Below are 22,424 nucleotides of genomic sequence, written 5' to 3'. Positions count from 1 at the left end.
GGCATTCTCCTAGGAGGTCATCCCCCACAAAAGTATCCAAAGCGGTATACTTGTTTTTGAGGGCTCACGGGAGTGCTCTGCTCTAACTACCTATTTCTATTTCTCCTGACACTCACCCAGCTACTTGCCTCCTGCAACTAGTTAAATGGTGATTTCTCTTTTTTTATACTCCACATTTGAAGTGCAGGTTGATCGGTTCTTGAGTAGTAAGGGTGCCAAAAGTTATGGGGTAGGGGCAGGAGAATGAGGTTGAGAGGCTAAATAAATCAGCCATGGTGGAATGGCAGAACAGACTCAATGGGCCGAAAGGCCTACTTCTGCTGTTATGTCTTATGGTCTAAATATTTGCCTGAAGTCACTTCTGTTTGTTATTGCTTTCTTATGCCAGTACTGCGCAAAAGCCGATACTTGTGGGCAGCCCCCAGCACACCCTCAGGTGTGTTAGTTGATAACACAAATGACGCACTTCTCTGTATATTTGAAAGTACATATGATAAATACACTTGGATCTTGAATCACCTGCAGATATGAAAATGGTGCCCTGTACACCACGTTCAAATCATTATTTAATATTAGGAAAAGTGGGCAAACAGTATTGACTATCTCTGAACGCTTTCCATTCTGAGCAATAATCCTTCAATATTACTCTTTGTTATTTGTTACTTTGCCTATTTCTATGCATTTTGTCTTTTGGAACTTCATTTGGACAACATCAGCTGAAGGTTGCCTCCATCAATCATCTCTTAGTTTCTGTCATTATCTGCACCCCACCCTCCCCTCCCCACCTCACTCCATCTGCCATTCAATCTTTTCAATCTTTCTCAATTTGGATCCACCTGTCACTTGCCGGCTCTTCACTTTCCTCTTTGTACTAACTATCTCTCCCTCCTCTGTCTGTCTGGATGAAAGGCCTTGACCCAAAGCACTGATTATCCATTTTGCTCTATAGCTGCTGCTTGACTCTCTGGGTTCTGCCATCAGCTTGTTTTAAGTTCCAAATTCCAGCATCTGCCGTCTCTGTGTTCCTCTCATAGATCTTCTCTGTTACTTAATCAAACCATTCTATCAAGTCATTTAGATGTAGTTTGCCTTTAATGAATCCATGTTGGCTTTCTCTAATCGATGCCACCTTTCTGTAATACACGTCAGGTTTCTCTGATCTATGCCATTCTAATCCCTGCCACCTTTCTCTAATCTATGCCACCTCTCTCTAATCTATTTCAGTTTTCTCTAATCCATGCCAGTTTTCTCTAATCCACACCAGCTTTCTCTAATCCATGCCAGTTTTTAAAAAATCTTTCTCTAACCAGTCCCTACTTCTCCAAGTAACTGGATTACTACCAGGAAGCAGAAAAGAAGAAGGGAAGGGTGAAGGAGGAGAAAGAATTATAATAGGAAGTAACCAGTAAGAGAGAAAATGTCAAGCCAGTTAAGTGGAATCTCTACTTGACAAGAAAGAAGGTGCAAGACAGATATATTCCAAAAAAGAAGAAATTTTCTAATGGAAAAAGGATGCAACCATGGCTGACAAGAGAAGTCAAAGCCAAAATTAAAGCAAATGGGAGGGCATACAAGGAAGCAAAAATGATTGCCAAGTTTTTAAAAGCTTGCAAAAGGAAACTAAGAAGGTCATTAAGAGGGAAAAGGTGCACTATGAAAGGAAGCTAGCAAATAATATCAAAGAGGATACTAAAAGCTTTTTCAAATATATAAAGAGTAAAAGACAGGTGAGAGTAGATATAGGACCAATAGAAAATGATGCTGGAGAAATTGTAATGGGGGATAAGGAGATGACAGAGGAACTGAACGAGTATTTTGCATCAGTCTTCACTGAGGAAGACATCAGCAGTATACCGAACACCCAAGGGTGTAAGGGAAGAGAAGTGTGCACAATCACAATTACGACAGAGAAAGTAATCAGGAAGCTGAACAGTCTAAGGGTAGATAAATCTCCTGGACCAGATGGAATGCACCCTCGTGTTCTGAAGGAAGTAGCTGTGGAGATTTCAGAGGCATTAGCAATGATCTTTCAAAAGTCAATAGATTCTGGCATGGTTCTGGAGGACTGGAAGATTGCAAATGTCACTCCGCTATTTAAGAAGGGGGCAAGGAAGCAAAAAGGAAATTATAGACCTGTTAGCTTGATATCGGTAGTTGGGAAGTTATTGGAGTCGATTGTCAAGGATGAGGTTACGGTACCTGGAGGCATATGACAAGATAGGCAGAACTCAGCATGGTTTCCTTAAAGGAAAATCCTGCCTGACAAACCTATTGCAATTTTTTGAGGAAATTGCAAATAGGCTAGACAAGGAAGATGCAGTGGATGTTGTGTATTTGGATTTTCAGAAGGCCTTTGACAAGGTGCCGTACATGAGGCTGCTAAACAAGATAGGAACCCATGGAATTACGGGAAAATTACATACGTGGATAAAGCGTTGGCTGATTGGCAGGAAACAGAGAGTGGGAATAAAGGGATCCCATTCTGGTTGGCTGCCGGTTACCAGTGGTGCTCCACAGGGGTCCGTGTTGGGGCCGCTTCTTTTTACTTTGTACATCAACGATTTGGATTATAGACAATAGACAATAGGTGCAGAAGTAGGCCATTCGGCCCTTCGAGCCAGCACCGCCATTCACTGTGATCATGGCTGATCATCCACAATCAGTATCCAGTTCCTGCCTTATCCCCATGACCTTTGATTCCGCTATCTTTATGAGCTCTATCCATCTCTTTCTTGAAAGCATCCAGAGACTTGGCCTCCACAGCCTTCTGGGGCAGAGCATTCTATATATCCACCACTCTCTGGGTGAAAAAGTTTTTCCTCAACTCCGTTCTAAATGGCCTACCCCTTATTCTTAAACTGTGGCCTCTGGTTCTGGACTCACCCATCAGCGGAAACATGCTTCTTGCCTCCAGTGTGTCCAATCCCTTAATAATCTTATATGTTTCAATAAGATCCCCTCTCAGAAACCAGAGTATACAAGCCCAGTCGCTCCAATCTTTCGACATATGACAGTCCCGCCATCCAGGGAATTAACCTTTATGGAATAGATGGCTTTGTGGTTAAGTTTGCTGATGATACAAAGATAGGTGGAGGGGCCGGTAGTGCTGAGGAAACAGAGAGTCTGCAGAGAGACTTGGATAGATTGGGAGAATGGGCAAAGAAGTGGCAAATGAAATACAATGTTGGAAAATGTATGGTTTTGCACTTTGGTAGAAGAAATAAACGGGCAGACTATTATTTAAATGGGGAGAGAATTCAAAGTTCTGAGATGCAACAGGACTTGGGAGTCCTCGTGCAGGATACCCTTAAGATTAACCTCTATGTTGAGTCGGTGGTGAAGAAGGCGAATGCAATGCTGGCATTCATTTCTAGAGGAATAGAGTATAGGAGCAGGGGTGTGATGTTGAGGCTCTATAAGGCACTGGTAAGACCTGTGTGCAGTTTTAGTCATAGTCATACTTTATTGATCCCGGGGGAAATTGGTTTTCGTTACAGTTGCACCATAAATAATTAAATAGTAATAAAACCATAAATAGTTAAATAGTAATATGTAAATTATGCCAGGAAATAAGTCCAGGACCAGCCTATTGGCTCAGGGTGTCTGACCCTCCAAGGGAGAAGTTCTAAAGTTTGATGGCCACAGGCAGGAATGACTTCCTATGACGCTCTGTGTTGCATCTCGGTGGAATGAGTCCCTGGCTGAATGTACTCCTGTGCCCACCCAGTACATTATGTAGTGGATGGGAGACATTGTCCAAGATGGCATGCAACTTGGACAGCATCCTCTTTTCAGACACCACCGACAGAGAGTCCAGTTCCATCCCCACAACATCACTGGCCTTACAAATGAGTTTGTTGATTCTGTTGGTGTCTGCTACCCTCAGCCTGCTGCCCCAGCACACAATAGCAAACATGATAGCACTGGCCACCACAGACGCATAGAACATCCTCAGCATCGTCCAGCAGATGTTAAAGGACCTCAGTCTCCTCAGGAAATAGAGATGGCTCTGACCCTTCTTGTAGACAGCCTCAGTGTTCTTTGACCAGTCCAGTTTATTGTCAATTCGTATCCCCAGGTATTTGTAATCCTCCACCATGTCCACACTGATCCCCTGGATGGAAACAGGGGTCACTGGTACCTTAGCTCTCCTCAGGTCTACCACCAGCTCCTTAGTCTTTTTCACATTAAGCTGCAGACGATTCTGTTCACACCATGTGACAAAGTTTCCTACCATAGCCCTGTACTCAGCCTCATCTCCTTTGCTGATGCATCCAACTATGGCAGAGTCATCAGAAAACTTCTGAAGATGACAAGACTCTGTGCAGTAGTTGAAGTCCGAGGTGTAAATGGTGAAGAGAAAGGGAGACAAGACAGTCCTCTGTGGAGCCCCAGTGCTGCTGATTACTCTGTTGGACACACGGTGTTGCAAGCACACGCACTGTGGTCTACCAGTCAGGTAATCAAGAATCCATAACACCAGGAAAGCATCCACCTGCATCGCTGTCAGCTTCTCTCCCAGCAGAGCAGGGCGGATGGTTCCATTATGGGCGGAAGGATTTGGGATCCTTATTTAAGAAAGGATGTGCTGACGTTTTAGAGGGTTCAGAGAAGATTCGCTAGAGTGATTCTGGGAATGAGAGGGTTAACATATGAGGAACGTTTGACTGCTCTTGGACTGTATACCTTGGAGTTTAGAAGAATGAGGGGGGACCTCATAGAAACATTTCGAATGTTGAAAGGCATGGACAGAGTGGATGTGGCAAGGTTGTTTCCCATGGTGGGGGAGTCTAGTACGAGAGGGCATGACTTAAGGATTGAAGGGTGCCCATTCAGAACAGAGATGTGAAGAAATTTTTTCAGCCAGAGGGTGGTGAATCTGTGGAATTTGTTGCCACGGGTGGCAGTGGAGGTCAAGTCATTGGGTGCATTTAAGGCAGAGATTGATAGGTATCTGAGTAGCCAGGGCATCAAAGGCTATGGTGAGAAGGCGGGGGAGTGGGACTAAATGGGAGAATGGATCAGCTCATGATAGAATGGCGGAGCAGACTCGATGGGCCGAATGGCTGACTTCTGCTCCTTTGTCTTATGGTCTTGTGGTAGAGATGAGTATAGGTTGAGCCGACTAAGGTTTTTCAGTTTGGAGAGAAAGAGGTTAAGACCTGTACAAGATGACAAGAGAGGATGGTCAGCGCTTTTCTCCCAGGGCAGAAATGGCTAGTACAAGTTGGTATCTTTTTAAGGTGATTGGAGGAAAATACAGGGGTGATGTCAGACGTAAGTTCTTTACACAGAGAGTGGAGGGTGTGTGTAAAACCCTTTCGAGGGTGGTGGTAGAGGCAGATATATTAGGGGCATTTAAGAATCTTTTAGATAGGCATATGGATGATAGAAAAAAATGTTGGAGAGCTATCTAGGAGAGATAGGTTAAAAAGTTGGCACAATGTCTTTGGCTGAAGGGCTGTACTGTTCTCTAATAATAATACTAGTACTAATGATAAGAATAAATGAGTGTGCTTGCCTCTGCCTGAGCCTCAGATGTTTCATTTATGAAATATGCTCTATAATTACTTATACAAATGATACAGTTCAAAGTGCTTTATAATGGGATAAAGTGCAAATATGAAAAGGAAAGAAAAAATTATGTTAGTTAGAAGCAAAATTAAATAAGCAAGTTTTGAGTTGGCATTTAATAGTACCAACTGAGTCTGAATCCCTTATAGTTTTAGTTATTGAGTTCCATAGTTTAGGAGTGTAGTTCAAAAAATTGATGTGCCACTCTTCTCTTGAGGGAGATTGTTTAAGTTTAAGAGACCAGCAGGAGGAAAAACTGAGAGTTTGAGCAAGATTATAGAAGAAAAGTGATTCTATGACATACTCTGGTCCCAGCCCACTGAGAGCTTTAAAAACAAGTAAGAAGATTTCAAAATCAATTTTAAAAGGTACAGAGTAGTTAAGATGGGAATGATCAAGTATAAAGTAAAGTATAAAGTATCTGCTCCCTCATCCTGGTTTTAGTTAGTAGTCTAGCAGCGACAGTCTGAATGAGTTGAAGTTTGTCAATAGATTGCTTTGGGAGGCCAGTAAAAAGTGCATTGCAGTAATCTAGTCTATTTGATATAAAGGCATGAATTAGTTTTTCATTATCATTACATGACAGAAAAGAACATATCTTTGCAATTTTTCTTGAATGTAGAAATGCTGCCCTGGTCACTTTCTCTATGAAGTTATGTTCCATGTTCTTTAAGTGTTGACATGGTAAATGTTAAAGCCATAAGAAATCAGGTCTGAACATGACTGGTCCTGTGTCTTCCTTTTACCCTAAAAGAGAATCGTATTTGTCATTGACCAACACGCACAGAATGCTGGAGGAACTCAGCAGGTCCTATAGCACCTTTGGAGGGTAACGAGCAGTCGACATTTTGTGCTGAAACCCTTTATCGGGTTTGGAACTGAAAGGAGTAGACACGGAAATAAAAAGTTGGGAGGAGGGAGGTTGATGAACTAAGCTAGAAGGGGATAAGTGAGACCAGGTGAGGGGACGGTGGATGGGTGGGATTGGTAGTAGGGGTGATGGAAAAGCTGGGTGGGGGTAGGTGGAAGAGATAAAGGGCTGAAAAAGAAGGAATCCAATAGTGGACAGTGGACCATGGAATAAAGGGAAGGAGGAGGGGCTACATAGGGAGTTTGTGAGGGCAAGGGAGGAGAAGGGATGGGAGGGTAACCAGCAAGGGCAATGGAAAAAGAGTGAAAGGAGGGGGGAAAGAATTTACTGGAAGTTAGAGAAATCAATGTTCATGCCATCAGGTTGGTGGCTACCCTGATGGAATATGACGTGTTTTTCTCCCTTGAGGGTTGTGGGTTCAAATCCCTCTCCAGGAAAGGTGTACAATCTAGGACAACCGAGCCTGGGAGTTCAGACTCTGTGATGATCCCTTTTCTCTCTGATTTTCAGCCTCCTGGTATCAATCCAATCACTCGGAGAAGTGTGTATTATTCAGGGGAAACAAGCTTGGATTTGTTAAAGGCAAACTGCGTCCAATTAACTCGGTGGAATCTTTTGATAATGTAATGTAGAGGATTAACGATGGAAATGTTGTGTATTTAATATTTCAATAATATTTGAGCAATATTGTAAATATATTGTTTGATTAAACATTCTTGTTCCTTTAAATAATTCATTGTGGGTTATATGTAACCTTTGCATTCTTCGTCGTGCCAGCATATCATAAGTGTGTGCTTGCTTAAAGTGAAAACAAAACTAAGACATGCATTCCCAACTCTGTCTTTTTGCTTGCAATTGGTTTTATGTTTTGGAATTGCAAAACATAACAGTAAAAGTAACTGATGTTGTATATTTGTACCTCCAAGAGATATCTGATAAAGTACCAAATAATAGGCTGGTCATTAAAATACTCTTTTGTTAAAATGGCAGGCAAGAAATTTTGTCTGATATTCTCAGCACTTATGAACCTTCTGCCTTTGATCTAACAAGACTGAATGAGAGGGGGAGAGAGATGGAGTGAGGGGGAAATGGAATGAGATAGAGGGATGGAATGAGAGAATGATGGTAAAGGAGAGGGAAGGAGAGATGGATTGAGAGAGTGAGGATAGACAGAGAGGAGAGAGAGAGGTAGAGGAAGAAGGAGGATGGTCAGAGAGAGGAGAGGGAGATGAAGTTACTGATAGTGAATGAGAGAGATGGAGCGAGAGAGAGAGTGTGAGGGAGGTGGATTCGGAGTGATGGGGGCGGGGGGAGAGACTGAATATTTCTTTCTTGCTTTCCCATTGGCTGCCTCTAATGAGAGAGCATTTTACATTTCATAAGGCCATCAGAACGTGAGATACACCTACGCTCTGTCCGCCAGAGAAAGCAGGATCTCCCAGTGGCCACACCTTTTAATTCCACATCCCATTCCCATTCTGATATGTCTATCCACAGCCTCCTCTACTGTAAAGATGAAGCCACACTCAGGTTGGAGGAACAACACCTTATATTCCGTCTGGGTAGCCTCCAACCTGATGGCATGAACATTGACTTCTCAAACTTCCGCTAATGCCCCACCTCCCCCTGTACCCCATCCCTTATTTATTTATTTAATACACACACACACACACATATATATATATACACACACACACACACACATATATATATTCTTTTTCTCTCTTTCCTTTGTCTCTCTCTGGGACTCCTTGCCCATCCTCTGGGTTTTTCCCCCCCTCCCCCATTTCTTTCTTCCTAGGCTCCTGTCCCATGATCCTCTCATATCCCTTTTGCCAATCAACTGTCCAGCTCTTGGCTCCATCCCTCCCCCTCCTGTCTTCTCCTATCATTTTGTATCCCCCCCCTCCCCCTCCCACTTTCAAATCTCTTACTAGCTCTTCTTTCAGTTAGTCCTGGCGAAGGGTCTCGGCCCGAAACGTCAACTGTACCTCTTCCTAGAGATGCTGCCTGGCCTGCTGCGTTCACCAGCAACTTTTATGTGTGTTGCTTGAATTTCCAGCATCTGCAGAATTCCTGTTGTTTATGGAAAAGAATAAGCAGTCAGCGTTCCAGGCCACGATCCTGCATCAGGACTGTAAAGGACGGGGGAAAATGTCTGATTTCTGAAAGCTGTCATAAAGCAGCTAATCTCTGTTGTATTTTGCCATCCATTAGGCTTGAGAAGCTACGTCACCAACTGATGCCCATGTACAACTTTGACCCTGCCGAGGAGCAGGACGAGCTGGAACAGGAGCTACTTGACCACGGTCGAGACGCAGCGGCACAGGGATTACAGAGCAAGGTGAGACGGTGGGCAGTGGACACATCATCTCAAACACCTACTTGATCTGAGGTCGAACCCAGGCTTTACTGTCCTTGCTTCTCTTCAGCCATCACCTGAAGATGGCGCCTTTTGCGAGGGCATGCAACGGCTCACTCAAGCAGTGAGAGTTCCTCGTGTGAGGACTGTCTGTAAAGTTTGCTGGAGGGAGCTGGCAATGCGTGTGCTAGCGTTGAGGGTAAACACAGTAAGCATTGACAGTAAGAGTTGGCAAAGGGGAACTAACAGTGACAGCTTGCTGGGTGGATTCATAGAGAGGTTACCCATCCTCCATCAGGCTTCTGAACCAGTGTGGATAACTTCACTCACCTCAACTTCAAACTGACTTCACAACCTAAAGTCTCACGTTCAAGGCCTCCACAACTCATGTTCTCAGTATTATTTATTTACTTCATTTTTTTTTGTTGTTGCACACTTTCTATTCTTTTGCTCATTGGTTGTTTGTTGGTCTTTTCTGTGTGTAGTTTTTCATTGATCCTGGAATTCCTAACCAGAAGACCACAATCAGTGTGGATTGGTAATAACACCTCCACCTCACTGGCAATTAACATTGGCACACCTCAGGGATGTGTCCTTAGCCAAATGTTCTACTGTCTCTACACCCATGACTGTGTGGCTAGGCATAGCTCAAATGCCATCTACAAATTTGCTGACGATACAACTATTGTTGGCAGAATTCCGGATGGCGATGAGAAAGCACACAGGAGTGAAATATATCAATCAGTTCAGTGGTGTCACAGCAACAACCTTGCACTCAACAATAGTAAGTCCAAAGAGCTGATTGTGGACTTCTGAAAGGATCAGATGAGGGAACACAAACCAATTCTCATAGAGGGATCACAAGTGGAGAGAGTGAGCTATTTCAAGTTCCAGGGCATCTATCTCTGAGGATCTAATCTGGTCCCAATATATTGATGCAGCGATAAAGAAGGCAAGACAGTGACTATCCCAATATATTGATGCAGCTATAAAGAAGGCAAGACAGTGACTATATTTCATTGGGAGTTTGAGGAGATTTGGTTTGTCACCTAAAACACACGAAAACTTCTACAGATGTACTATGGAGAGCATTCTGACTGACTGCATCATTGTCTGGTATGGGGGGATGTTGGGGGGGGGCTACTGCTCAGAATCGAAGTAAACTGCAGAAAGTTGTAAAATTAGTCAGCTCCATCATGGGTAGTAGCCTCCATAGTATCCAAGGTATGTTCAAGGAGCAGTGTCTCAGAAAGACAGCGTCCATCGTTAAGGAGCCCCACCACTTAGGACATGCCCTCTTCTCATTGTTATCATCAGGAAGGAGGTGCAGACTAAGAGATTCTGGAATATCTTCTTCCCCTCTGCCATCCAATTTTGAAATGGACGTTGAATCCCATAAACACCACCTCACTACTTACTTTATTTCTGTTTTTGCACTGCTTATTTTAATTCAACTATTTAATATACATGTATATACTTACCGTAATTCAGTTTTTTCCTATGTTTATCATGTACTGCTGCTGCAAATTTAACAAATTCCATGACATAAGCTGGTGATAATAAACCAGGTTCTGATTCTATTATTTTTCTACTTTTCTACTATGAATGCCTGTGAGAAAATGGATCTCATGGTGGTATATACACATTAGTTGCTTGTCAGGCTTAATTTATGTACAGTTTTTCATAACTTAGAACATAGAACAGTTCAGCATAGTACAGGACTTTTGGGTCTTCCTGGGTCACACCCTATGCTGGTCCATGCAATCGCAAGGGAGTGTGTCTTAATGCACAATGATCTGATCTTTTCAACCAACAAGCCCTTTGGCTGGGCTGTAGGTGGATGCCTTCTAGAGGCAGTAAGTCCGGGTGAAGGTCGAGGGTGCGGGGGGAAGAGGGCGAAGAAGGCTTGTGTCTTCAAACTTCCCCCTTGGTTGGAGGGTGGAGAGAGACTTGTCCAGGGATTCCCTCCATGAGGTCCAGCATGGGTAGATATAAAGGAGTGAGCATCTTATATTTGGAACAGAGAACATAAAACATTACAGCACAGTACAGGCCCTTTGGCCCACAATGTTGTGCTGGCCTTTTAACTTACTCTAACATCAATATAACCCTTCCCTCCTACATAGCCGTCCATTTTTCTATCATCCCTGTGGCCGTCTAAGAGTTTTTTAAATGTCCCTAATGTATTTGCCTCTACCATCACCCCTGGCAGAGCATTCCGTACACCCACAAATTCTATTGTATTTCTTTAGTTCCTGTAAGTCCCTGTAGGAAAATGAATCTTAAGGTAGTACATGGTGACATATATGAGCTTTGATAATAAACTTTGATTTTGACTTGAAGATCAACAATGTAAAAGTGTGAGCTGTCAGTGGGGATCAGCACCCTGAGGTTTGGCTGAAGTTTTGTGGAGGGCTAATGTAATTGGCAGTGAGGATTAACTGTAATGGTTCATTGTGTGGGTGGGACAGTGTGAGTGCATTTATTTATGTAAGTTGGCAGTAGGGATCAGAATCACGTTTATTATCACTGACATAAGTTGTGAAATTAGTTGTTTTGTGCTAGCAGTACAGTGCAATACATAAAAATTGCCATAAGTCACTAAAATAAATATTGCAGAAGAGATTCATGGAGCATTCAAAAATTGTGACAGTGAGGATTGAAAGTGTGGGTTTGCAGAGAAAGCTGGGAATGTAATTGACACTATAAGTTGGGCTGATAATGTAGGCTGATAACGTCGAGCACCTCCGCTCCGTCTGCTAAAACGGACAGGATCTCCCAGTAGCCACCCACTTCAACTCTGCTTCCCACTCCCATTCAGATATGTCCATACATGGCCTCCTCTACTGCCATGATGAGGCTAAACTCAGGTTGGAGGAGCAACACCTCATATACCATCTAGGTAGTCTCCAGCCCCTTGGTATGAACATAGAATTCTCCAACTTCTGGTAATTCCCTCCTCCTCCCTTCCCCTATCCCTATGTCACTCTGCCCCCTCCCCCAGCTGCCTACCACCTCCCTCATGGTTCTGCCTCCTTCTACTACCCATTGTATTTTCCCCTATTCCTTCTTCACCTTTCCTGCCTATCCCCTCCCTGCCTCCCCTCCCTCACCCCTTTATCTTTCCCCTTACTGGTTTTTCACCTGGAACATACCAGCCTTCTCCTTCCCACCCTTCGCCCACCTTCTTTATAGGGCCTCCGCCCCTTCACTAGTCCTGATGAAGGGTTCCGGCCCGAAACGTCGACCGATCTTTTCCACGGATGCTGCCCGACCTGAGTTCCTCCAGCGTGATGTTAATGTAGGCTTGCGGTGTTGATCGGCAGTGAAACAATGTGGTGTGGTTGAGATGTGAATTAGCAGCAGGATACAGGTACATTTAGCTGAATAGGATGATCTGAATCAACTGCTTTGTTTTGAACAGCAAGGTTGACTTTACTCTCTCACAGTATTATAAAAGGATTAATGACTGATTTCACACTTCTGATGTTGATTGATGCAGCTGGAAATATAAAACTAAGAGGGCTGTACCAGAGAATATCCCATGCTATCACCTCGAAGGAAATGTTATGCTAACCAGTCAGGAAAGTGGGGGAAATAAATGCAGTCCATCTCTAAGGTGGGAGAAGTGGTGCAGAGGTTCAGAGGTGCAGGTATGGGAATGTGGAACAATAACACAAGGCTGAATAGCCTAACCATGTCCTCATTTCCATAAAATAAAGACGTGTCTCTATAACTGGTTAACCATTGGCACATAAGTACAGCCCTAGGAACATCCTAAATGTTCTTCTACCAAGATGGACTCAGATTTCATAGAACATGGAATATTTTAGCACAGTACAGCTCTTCAGCCAATGATGCTTTGTCAACCTTTTAACCTACTCTAAGATCAATCTAAACCTTCCCTCCCACATAGCTTTCCATTTTTCTGTCATCCAGGTGCCTATGTAGTCCTGAATAAGGGTCTCAGCCTGAAACTTTGACTGTTTATTAATTTCCATAGATGCTGATTGACATGCTAAGTTCCTCCAGCATTTTGTGTGTGTTGCTTTGGATTCCAGCATCCGCAGAATTTCTCATGTTTATTCTTATCTAAGATTTTCTTAAATGTCCGGAGTGCATCTGCCTCTACCACGACCCCTGGCAGTGAGTGACATGCACCAAAGTTCAAAGTAAATTTATCATCAAAGTACATATGTCACCATATACAACCCTGAGATTCATTTTCTTGTGGGCTTACTCAATAAATCCATAATAGAATCGGTGAACGACTACAACAACTGGGTGTACAACCACTGTGCAAAAGACAACAAACTGCAAATACAAAAAGAAAGAAATTACAATAATAAATAAGCAATAAATCTTGAGAACATGAGATGAAAGTTAGTAGGGTGTGGGAACATTTTTTTATTATTATTAATTTTTTATTGCAACACCAACAAGTTACATTCAATACAACCAATTGCCAATTACATTTTGACTGTTTAACCCAGCCACCCCCAACCTTCATCACCGTCCCCCTCCACTCATCTCTGCCCCCCATCCCTCTCCCCTCCACCAACCAACTGAATAGTAGTACATACACAGACAAAGCATTCCTATTTTAACAAAAGATCTTTTAAGTTAGATATCAAATTTGACCACATTAAGGTTGTGTTTGGTCGTGCATCATTTACTCTTGCTGATGCAAGTTCCAGGTAAGAAATGTCCAAAAAGATCTGAAGCCAGTGAGTATTTGAAATATCATGGGGAGGTTTCCAACGCTGGACTACAATCTTCTCAGCTGCAGTCAGGCCTGCCAGCCAGACTTTGCGTGTTTTTTCCGTAAGGGAAAGGTGGGAGTCATCATTTAGAAGATGTATAGCGGGGTCCATTGGTAATTGTACCCCTGTTAGTTCTGTAAGAGTACTGATAACCTTCCCCCACAAACCAAAAACCCCTGGATATTCCCATACAACATGTATAAAAGAGCCTACGGTTCCATGGGGGCAAAATGAGCAATATGGGTCAGGAACCAGTCCCATTTGATGTCTAATTCTCAGTGTTAAATATGCTCTGTGAGAAAATTTCAAGTGTATATACTGATGATTTGGGTTTTTCAAAGCACCGGCAGTGTTATCCCAAATCGCATCCCAGTCTAAGTCTTGTCCCAATTCAGATATGTCCCTATCCCAGGCTTTCATTCCTGATGTGGGCATATATTTCTGGGAGTTTAATTTATCGTAGATATATGACACTATCTGTCCTGGAGCACTCTGTATCCAATTTAAAAAGGGATGGTCCTTTAAATCTGACCCCCAGGGAACGCCGTAGGCTTTACAAGCTGATCTTACCCTAAAGTTGAAGAAAAGAGAGTGTTTATCAATATTATATCAAGATATCAGTTCTTGAAAGCTAAGGATAGTACTTGCCCCATTAATATCTTGAAGAGTAGTAATACCTTTATCCTCCCAAATTCTGTTAGTGAATGGTTTCCCCTCCAGATAGAAAACAATTATTGTTCCATAATGGTGATGATTTGCACCATACGCTTTTAAATTTTAGGAATTTTTCTGCTGCTCTAAACACTTGTAGCATATGGGTTAAAATTGGACCATAATACAAATCAGATTTTTTGGTAGACGTACCTATAAGGAGAAATTCCTTCAACCTTATTGGTGCTATTAGCTCTTGTTCTATATTTTTCCAGGACGAAACTTTATCCTCCTCCATCCAGTAGCTGAGACTTTTTAGTACAAATGCCCAGTGATACAATTTAAAATTTGGACATGCCAATCCCCCATCCGACTTTTTGAATTGTAGAGCTGACCATTTTATATTGGGTTGTTTACCGTTCCAAACATAGCATCCTAGTAAGGAGTCCAGGTTTTGCCAGTATCCTGCTGGAGGTGCAAGTGGGATCATTGAGCTGATCAATGCGGGGTAAGATGTTCGTTTTAATGACCAATATACGGGCCGGGACTGATGTTGGCAGGTGTCTCTATCTATTAATATCGTCTTCTATTTTTTTCAGAATTAAAGAGTAATTTGTTTTACCCATAGATGATAGGGAAGTATTAACTATAATACCCAAGTAGAGGACCTCATTTGTAACCTTAATCTGGGGAGGGAGAGACACCTTACTTTTATTCGTATTAATCAGCATCATTGCTGATTTTGACAAATTAACTTTGTATCCTGAAAGAAACCCAAATTGCTCCAGTGTTTTTAAAACATAGGGGAGGGTTTGTTGAACTAACCATATAAACTAGCGTGTCGTCCACGTAAAGTGATATTGAGTGTGATGTTGTACCTATTGAAACAGGGAGATCCGAGGAGAGTTGCTAATTAAATGTGCAAGTGGTTCAATAGATATAGTAAAAATTAAAGGAGACAAAGGGTCCCCTTGTCGTGTGCCCTGTCCTATGTCAAATAACTCTGAGAAACCTCCTCCCACACATACCTGGGCTGAAGGATTAGCATACAGTGTTTGAATCATATTGATAAATTTATTGCTGAACTTAAATTCTTTTAGAGCTCTCCAAAGATATGGCTATTCAAGGTGATCAAACGCTTCTTCAGCATCTAGAAATAGCAGGCCACAGGCAGGTGGGATTTTATGTGTTGCACTCAGTATGTGTAAGAGCCGGTGAATATTATCAGATGTGAGATGCCCCCTGATAAAGCCTGTTTGATCTGGGCTAATTATTTTCCCAACTACTGTCTCAAGTCTACTGGCTAAGACTTTGGAAAATATCGAGGTCGGCATTTATCAAGGAGATGGACCGTAATTGGCACACTCCAAGGAGTCCTTCCCGGGCTTAGGTATAACTGTGATCAGGGCTGTGTTTAGATCTCTATGGAAAGCGCCATTTCCAAAAGCATGTTTGTGCAGGAACAGTTCAATGATGGGGCTAGTAAAGTTGAGTGAAGTTTATCCTCTTTGGTTCAAGAGCCTGACGGTTGAGGGTAGTAATTGCTCCTGTACCTGGTGGTGTGTGTCCTGAGGACCCTTTACCTTCTTCCTAATGGCAGCAACGAGAAGAGAGCATGACCTAGGTGACCCACCACTCTTTGTGTAAAAAAAAACACGTACCTCTAACATCCCTCCTATACTTTCCTCACCTTAAAATTATACATCTTCGTATTAGCAATTTCTGTCCTGGGAGAAAGTTTCTGACTGTCCACTATATCTATGACTCTTGTCATCTTATACACTTCTATAAAGTCACCTCTCGTCCTCCTTTGCTCCAAAGAAAAATGCCCAAGCACGATCAAATTATCCTATGCTCTGCCACGGGCTGTGGTGGAAGCCAAGTCCACGGATATATTTAAGGCGGAAGTTGATAGTTTCCTGATCGGTCAGAGCATCAAAGGATGTGGCGAGTAAGCAGGTGTATGGAGTTGTGTGGGATCCGGAATCAGCCATGATGAAATGGCAGGGCAGACTCAATGGGCTGAATGGCCCAATTCTGCTCCTGTGCCTTATGGTCTAATGGCCTAATAGGACATTCTCTCTACCCCAAGCAGCATCCTGGTAAATTTCCTCTGCACCCTCTCTAAAACTCCCACATCCTTCCTATAACGAAGCAACTACAACTGAACACAATACTCCCAAGTATAATACAACATGTGTCCTCTTCTCATTGCTACCATCAGGGAGGAGGGACAGGAGCCTGAAGGCACACACTTAGCGATTCAGGAACAGCTTCTTCCCCTCTGTAATCAGATTTCTGAATGGACATTGAACCCATGAATACTATCTCACTAATTTTTTGCACTACATATTTAATTTAACCTTTTATGTACTCTTATTGTAATTAACAGCTTATTATTATTGCAATGTACTGCTACCTGCATAACAACAAATTTTATAGCATATGCTGGTGATATTAAAACTGAATCTGATTCTGACAATATATCTTGGGATCTTTTGGGAAATGGGTGAGTAAAGGACACAACAGAGTGAGCCAGCAGCTTCCATTGAAATGTGCTGCCATTGTGAGAGAGGAACTGAAAGAAGCTAAGGTCAGTGCAAAAGGTTTCTTATGTCTTAGACGTTGAAACTTGGCGAGTGACTCTGACACTGGAAGATCCAGAAGGACAGGTGAATTCCAGGAGGTTACTCACTTCTATGTTTCTTTTTCCAGATCTTGATGCCAAGTCAAGGATTGTTGCAGAGGCCCAGCAGACTGGTGTTCACAGATGTAGCTAATGCCATTAATGCCTGAACAATACTTGAGCTCCAGTGCTGATGGACAACACCCCAGTGGTCACGTGTGCACCTCCAGTCATGTGTACATTCCTATGGATGCCTGCTTTGTCTCCCCTTTTCTGGATGTCGAAACCTGGCCACTCGGGGGTAATTTTGTGCACTTAAATTTCAAGAGAGGGTTTTTTGAAGGCAAGTGGGCACATTGGACTGGTTCCAACGAGGATGAGATGGGCTTCACTCGTCCGCTTAGTATCTCATTTCATCCACCTTGGATTGTTACCTGGCCTGCTCGCCTCCCTCCACGCCTCTGTCCCCGCTCTCCGGTTGCGACAATCCCTAAACCAGGGGTTCCCAAACTGGAGTCCACGGATCCTTCAGTTAATGGTAAGGCTCTCTGGTATAAAAAAGGTTGGGAACCTTTGCCCTCGACCTACCCTGACCGGCAGGTGGTTGATAGGAGCAGCAAACTGTCCAACTCTGGCACAACCATCAAAGTAAAAGTCAAGTTTATTGTCATGTATATGCACAGGTGGAATGAGAAACTTACTTGCATCAGCATCACAGATACAGAACTAGAGATACAACATTCACAAAAAAATATAAATTAAATGTAAGTGATACAAGAAAGAACACACTTAGGACATTGTAGTGCAGAGTGTTCATAGTGTTGCTATACTGAGGCAGTGATTAAGGTTGTGCAGATTGGTTCAAGAAATGAAAGGTTGATTCACTCTACCACTACTATGGCAAAAGCAAGCCTGCATAACTGCTCCGACCATCGTATGATACAGCACAAAATCAGGCCCTCCAGCCCAACTTGTCCATGCTGATGCCCATCTAAGCTAGTCCCGCTTCCCCAGGTCTGACTGATATCCCTCTTTCCCTAACACCAGCTGATTAAAAACACAGCAGCATCTTCCAGCCAGCACAAAAACAGCGCAGGCTGCTGTTTCATTTGTCTTCTCTCTTTCCTTCAATTGCCCCTGTCCTTTCTATCTGGAACCACTCCTTCTGCTGCCATTTACAACACAACTACACCCAAGTCGAGAGAACAGTACCATACCGATTGGCACACATTTCACCAGGGCCCACCCAATTCAATTCTGAGCAAAGATGTTTGAACAGCCCATACACAAGAATTCTGTGGATGTAGCCAGAATCCTTCCCAAACTGATTTCATCAAATTCTTTTAGCCGGCGGCATGGTAGCATAATTCTATTACAGCGTCAGTGGTTTTGATTCTGTCTGTAAGGAGTGTGCATGTTCCCCCCACGACCGTGTTGGTATTCTCCTAGTTCTCCAGTTCCCTCCCACATTCCAAAGATGTATGGGGCTGTAGATTAATTGGTGACATGGGTGTGGTTGGACAGTGTGGGCCCATTGGGCTGGGAGGGCCTGTTACCGTGCCGTATCTCTCATAATAATCAAAAAAAAAATAAGCTTAAAACTGCTTTCCTTTATTAGGGAAAAATGTTTAATCTTTATTTGTCATTTTATTTCCAATAACTAGTTTTATTGGGGCTTATTATCGGTGATGTGCATAGTTCACTGGCAGCATATATATTGTGGCCACATTACAATAGGACTCCTGCCTCTGGTCAGAGGTTCATGGGTTCAAGACTGACTGTAGCATCTTGAGTGTTAAAACCCAGGCTGATGTGCTAGGGAGTGCACAGCAGTCAGGCTGCGTGAGACTTTAAAGCAAGATTCCATCCACACATGACAACAAGTTATCCCAAGTCCTGGGCTATATTTATTTACATTTATTCCTCATTTGTTAAACTAGATAGTCTGCTCATTATCACATTGCTGCTTGTTGGAGCTCAGTGTGTGTAACATGGTGAATGCATTTCCCAAATTGCAACAGTGACTGCACATCAGTTGGGACATGTTGAAATCTTAAAGGCGCTACATAAATGCATAATGTGATAGAATTTGATGAAATCAATTCAAGACATTGAGAAGTAATTTTAGACAATCTAACAACAACATCAATTCCCAAGATCTATCTTGCACTGTTATACCACTGCCTTTTGAAATTTGTTATTCTTGTTGAATGTTAAGGTTGCTGGCAGGGACAGGATTTACTCTCCATCCCCAAATGCCCTTAGCAAGATGGTGGTGAGCCACCTCTCCACCCACCGCAGCTCTTGTACTTCGTTAGTTGCAGTTAACGCAGTTGCCGCATACAAATTGGCTGCTGTTTTTCCCATGAGGACCAAGGCTGAGAGCTGGTGGCTTATTCAATCAGACTTCCACCCTTGATGACTGCTGGCTGTCACAGTTGCCCCTAAACCCATCAGCCCACTTCCTTCAGGGCCTCTGTTGGTATCTCACTGGCCCAATCTCCAGATGGAAGTTACTGGCAGCTCATCAAACCAGGGTTGAAGATCCAAAAAGAGGAGAGATCCACAAACATCGACGTTGAGCCTCAAAGGCCACTCTTTCACTGGTAGTTAGTGCTAGCCTTTGATGATCAGCAGAAGCAACCAGAAGACCCATGGCCAAGAACTTATTTTTGGCTCTACAATTGCATCCATGTTCTGGTCTCCACTTCCCAGATGCAAAACCCTGTAGGAAAAGCCTGTGCTGGCCAGGGTGGAGAGTATTTCAGAGGGTGGGCTAGCAGAAGAGGTGGGGGAGGCAGCAGATGACAAGAGGACCAATGTGTGACAATGCTGGGGAGATGCTGCAACACTCTATATATGCCCCCCTTACAAACTGGGCTGTCTGTACTTCTCCATGTTATGTCACAGCCCTGAGGGAAATCACTGTGTTATTGCAGCAAAGCACAGCCCAAGTATCCACAGAGACAAAGTGGTACATGGTTTAGACTTGCATATCTCAGCTTTGTTCTTGTAAATCCTCTTTACTCATTTACCTTCAGTACATTTAAGTCAGTGTATCTTCCAGTATTAAATAAATCTAAGGTTAATCTTGTGACGTTGTCTTGTTTAAGTGTGTTATTGGTGTACTTTGGACCGTGCAATATCTGTATCTGGTTTATCAGGAATTAATCTTTCCTTACTCATGGTCATTCAGCATGAAATTAGCTCTTCAGGAGGCTGGAGAAACAAACGATCTGCTGGAGGAGCTCAGCAGATCGAACAGCTTCTGTGGGGGTAAAGGAATCATCGACAGCTCCCGAAGCATTGACAATTCCTTTTCTCCCGCAGACGCTGCACAACCTGCTGAGTTCCTTCAGCAGATTGGTTGCTGCTCCTTCAGCCCACTGTGTGGTTATAATTACGTGCTGAGTGGGTTCTTAAGTTCCAGTGAAGTCCATTGTGAAATGTATGATTTAGTAATAGCTTCTTCCCCTCTGCCATCAGATCTCCAAACGGTCCATGAACCCTTCAACACTACTGCACTGTTCCTCTTTCACACTATATTTATTTTTATTTTTATTGTAACATATAGTGACCAGTTAAGATGCTGCCAAGCTGTGGTCTCCATAGAGATTGTCGTTCAGGTCCTGTAGTTTTCTAAGTTCGTAAGGATGGTCTTTGGAAGAGCATGGGGAGTTAGGGATCAGGTTAGGGTTAGGTTCAAGGAAAGAAGGAGTTAGAGGTCAGGCTGGAGTCTAGGCCTCTGAATGTCAGCGATGCGGATGGGTGACAAGTGACATTCGTGGATGTTGGTCTGTCTCAGGTCAGTAGGTCACAGGACTGGAATTCTGTCATTGGCTAGTCTGGGATCAGTACTGAAGATTGAAGCCTGAAAGTCAACCAGAAGTCTAAAAGTTGAAGTCCAGTGGCCAATGCCTGGAGGCTGGAGGTCTGCCATTGGGTTGGAGGACTGTCTGTATACGTGGGTAGGTGGGAGGGAGAAAATGGGCTTGTTTTGCTGCTGTTGTTGTTGTGTTCTGTGTTGTTCTGCTGAGCATTGCGGGCATGTTATGTTGGCGCAGGAATGCGTGCCGACACTTGTGGGCTTCCCCCAGTACATCCTTGGGTTGTGTTCTTTGTTAATGTAAGCAACACATTTCACTGTATGTTTCGATGTACATGTGTTAAGTAAATGAATCTGAGTCTGTACTCCTATTAGATAACAACACATTTCAAGGCAGATGTCAGTGATGATAAACCTGATTCTGAGCAAAGCCCAAGGTGACCATTGATTAGTAAGGTATTAGGTAAGTGTTGCTTAATAGCAATGTTGATGATATACTGAAGACTGAGGATAAACTAATTAGGTTGTAATTAGATGAACTCAATATGCCTGCTTTTGAGGACATGGCACCCTTCGACACTTTCCTCTTTATTGCAGAGATGCCAGTGTTGCAACTTTACCAGAAGAGCTTGTCCCGCAAGCGCAGTGAGTGCTGGAGTACAGGGCTTCAGTACTACAGCTGAAATGAAAGGGCGAGTAAAACTATACCTGTGTGAATCCCTGCAGCATCTGGTGACCCTGTGATCTCTGTCTTGGAAGCTGGCATCAGAACATCTTTCAAGAGGGTAAACCCTTGCAAGGCATTAGGCCCTGATGGTGCACCTGGTAGGGCTCTGAAAACCTGTGCCAACCAGCTGGCAGAAATATTCAACGACACTTGCAATCTCTCACTTCTGCAGTCGGAGGTTCCCATCTGCTTCAAAAGGGCAACTATTATTAGTACCCAAGAAGAGCAGGGTGAGCTGCCTCAGTGACTATCAACCAGTGGCACACAAATCTACTGTGATAAAGTGTGTTGAGAGGTTGGTCGTGGCCAGAATCAACTCCTGCGTAAGTAGGGACCTGGACCCACTGCAATTTGCCTATCACCACAATAGGTACACAGTGGATGCGATCTCAATGGCTTTCCTTGCAGCCTTGAATTACCTGGATGATAATAATACCTACATCAGGCTACTTGATTTCAGTTCAGCATTCAACACAAACTCCTCGCTGACTATCAACACTGGGGCACATCAAGGATGTGTGCTTAGCCCACTGCTCTACTTTACACCCATGACTGTGTGGTTGGGCATAGCTCCAACAGCATCTATAAATTTGCCAACAACACAACCATTGCTGGCAAAATTTCAGATGATGACAAGGAGGCACAGAGGAGTGAGATAGATCAGCTGGTTGAGTGTTGTCACAACAACAGTCTTGCACTCAACGACAGTAAGATCAAGGAATTGATTGTGGACTTCAGGAAGGACAAGTTGAGGGAACACACAACACTTCTCACTGAGTGAGAAAGGGAGAGCAGTTTCATGTTTCCGGGTGTCAACATCTCTGAAGATCTATCCTGACTCAAGAGATTGATGGAATCACAAAGAAGGCACAACAGTGGCTACATTTCATGAGGAGTTTTAGGAGACTTGATACGTCACCAATGACACTCACAGATTTCTACAGATGTAACGGAGAGCAGTGTAACTGATTGCATCACTGTCTGCTATGGAAGGTCCACTGTACAGGATTGAAAAAAGATGCAG

At 43.3% G+C, this 22,424-nt stretch overlaps 1 protein-coding gene across 1 annotated transcript in view; it reads left to right on the top strand.

Annotated features, from left to right (window-relative positions):
* The window catches only part of si:ch211-161c3.5 (uncharacterized protein C3orf18 homolog), a 92,392-nt gene extending 72,471 nt beyond the window's left edge, over nucleotides 1-19,921 (top strand). Inside the window, exons 4-5 of the mRNA XM_063068420.1 lie at nucleotides 8,663-8,789; nucleotides 16,937-19,921. Coding sequence (XP_062924490.1) covers nucleotides 8,663-8,789; nucleotides 16,937-17,017 — 208 coding nt within the window. The 3' untranslated portion in view covers nucleotides 17,018-19,921. The remainder of the gene's footprint in view (nucleotides 1-8,662; nucleotides 8,790-16,936) is intronic.
* The last annotated feature ends 2,503 nt before the right edge of the window (nucleotides 19,922-22,424 follow it).

The sequence above is a fragment of the Mobula hypostoma genome, chromosome 15 (genome assembly GCF_963921235.1).
Source record: "Mobula hypostoma chromosome 15, sMobHyp1.1, whole genome shotgun sequence".
Lineage (NCBI taxonomy): Eukaryota > Metazoa > Chordata > Chondrichthyes > Myliobatiformes > Myliobatidae > Mobula > Mobula hypostoma.
This window is presented reverse-complemented; position numbering and strand designations above follow the sequence as displayed.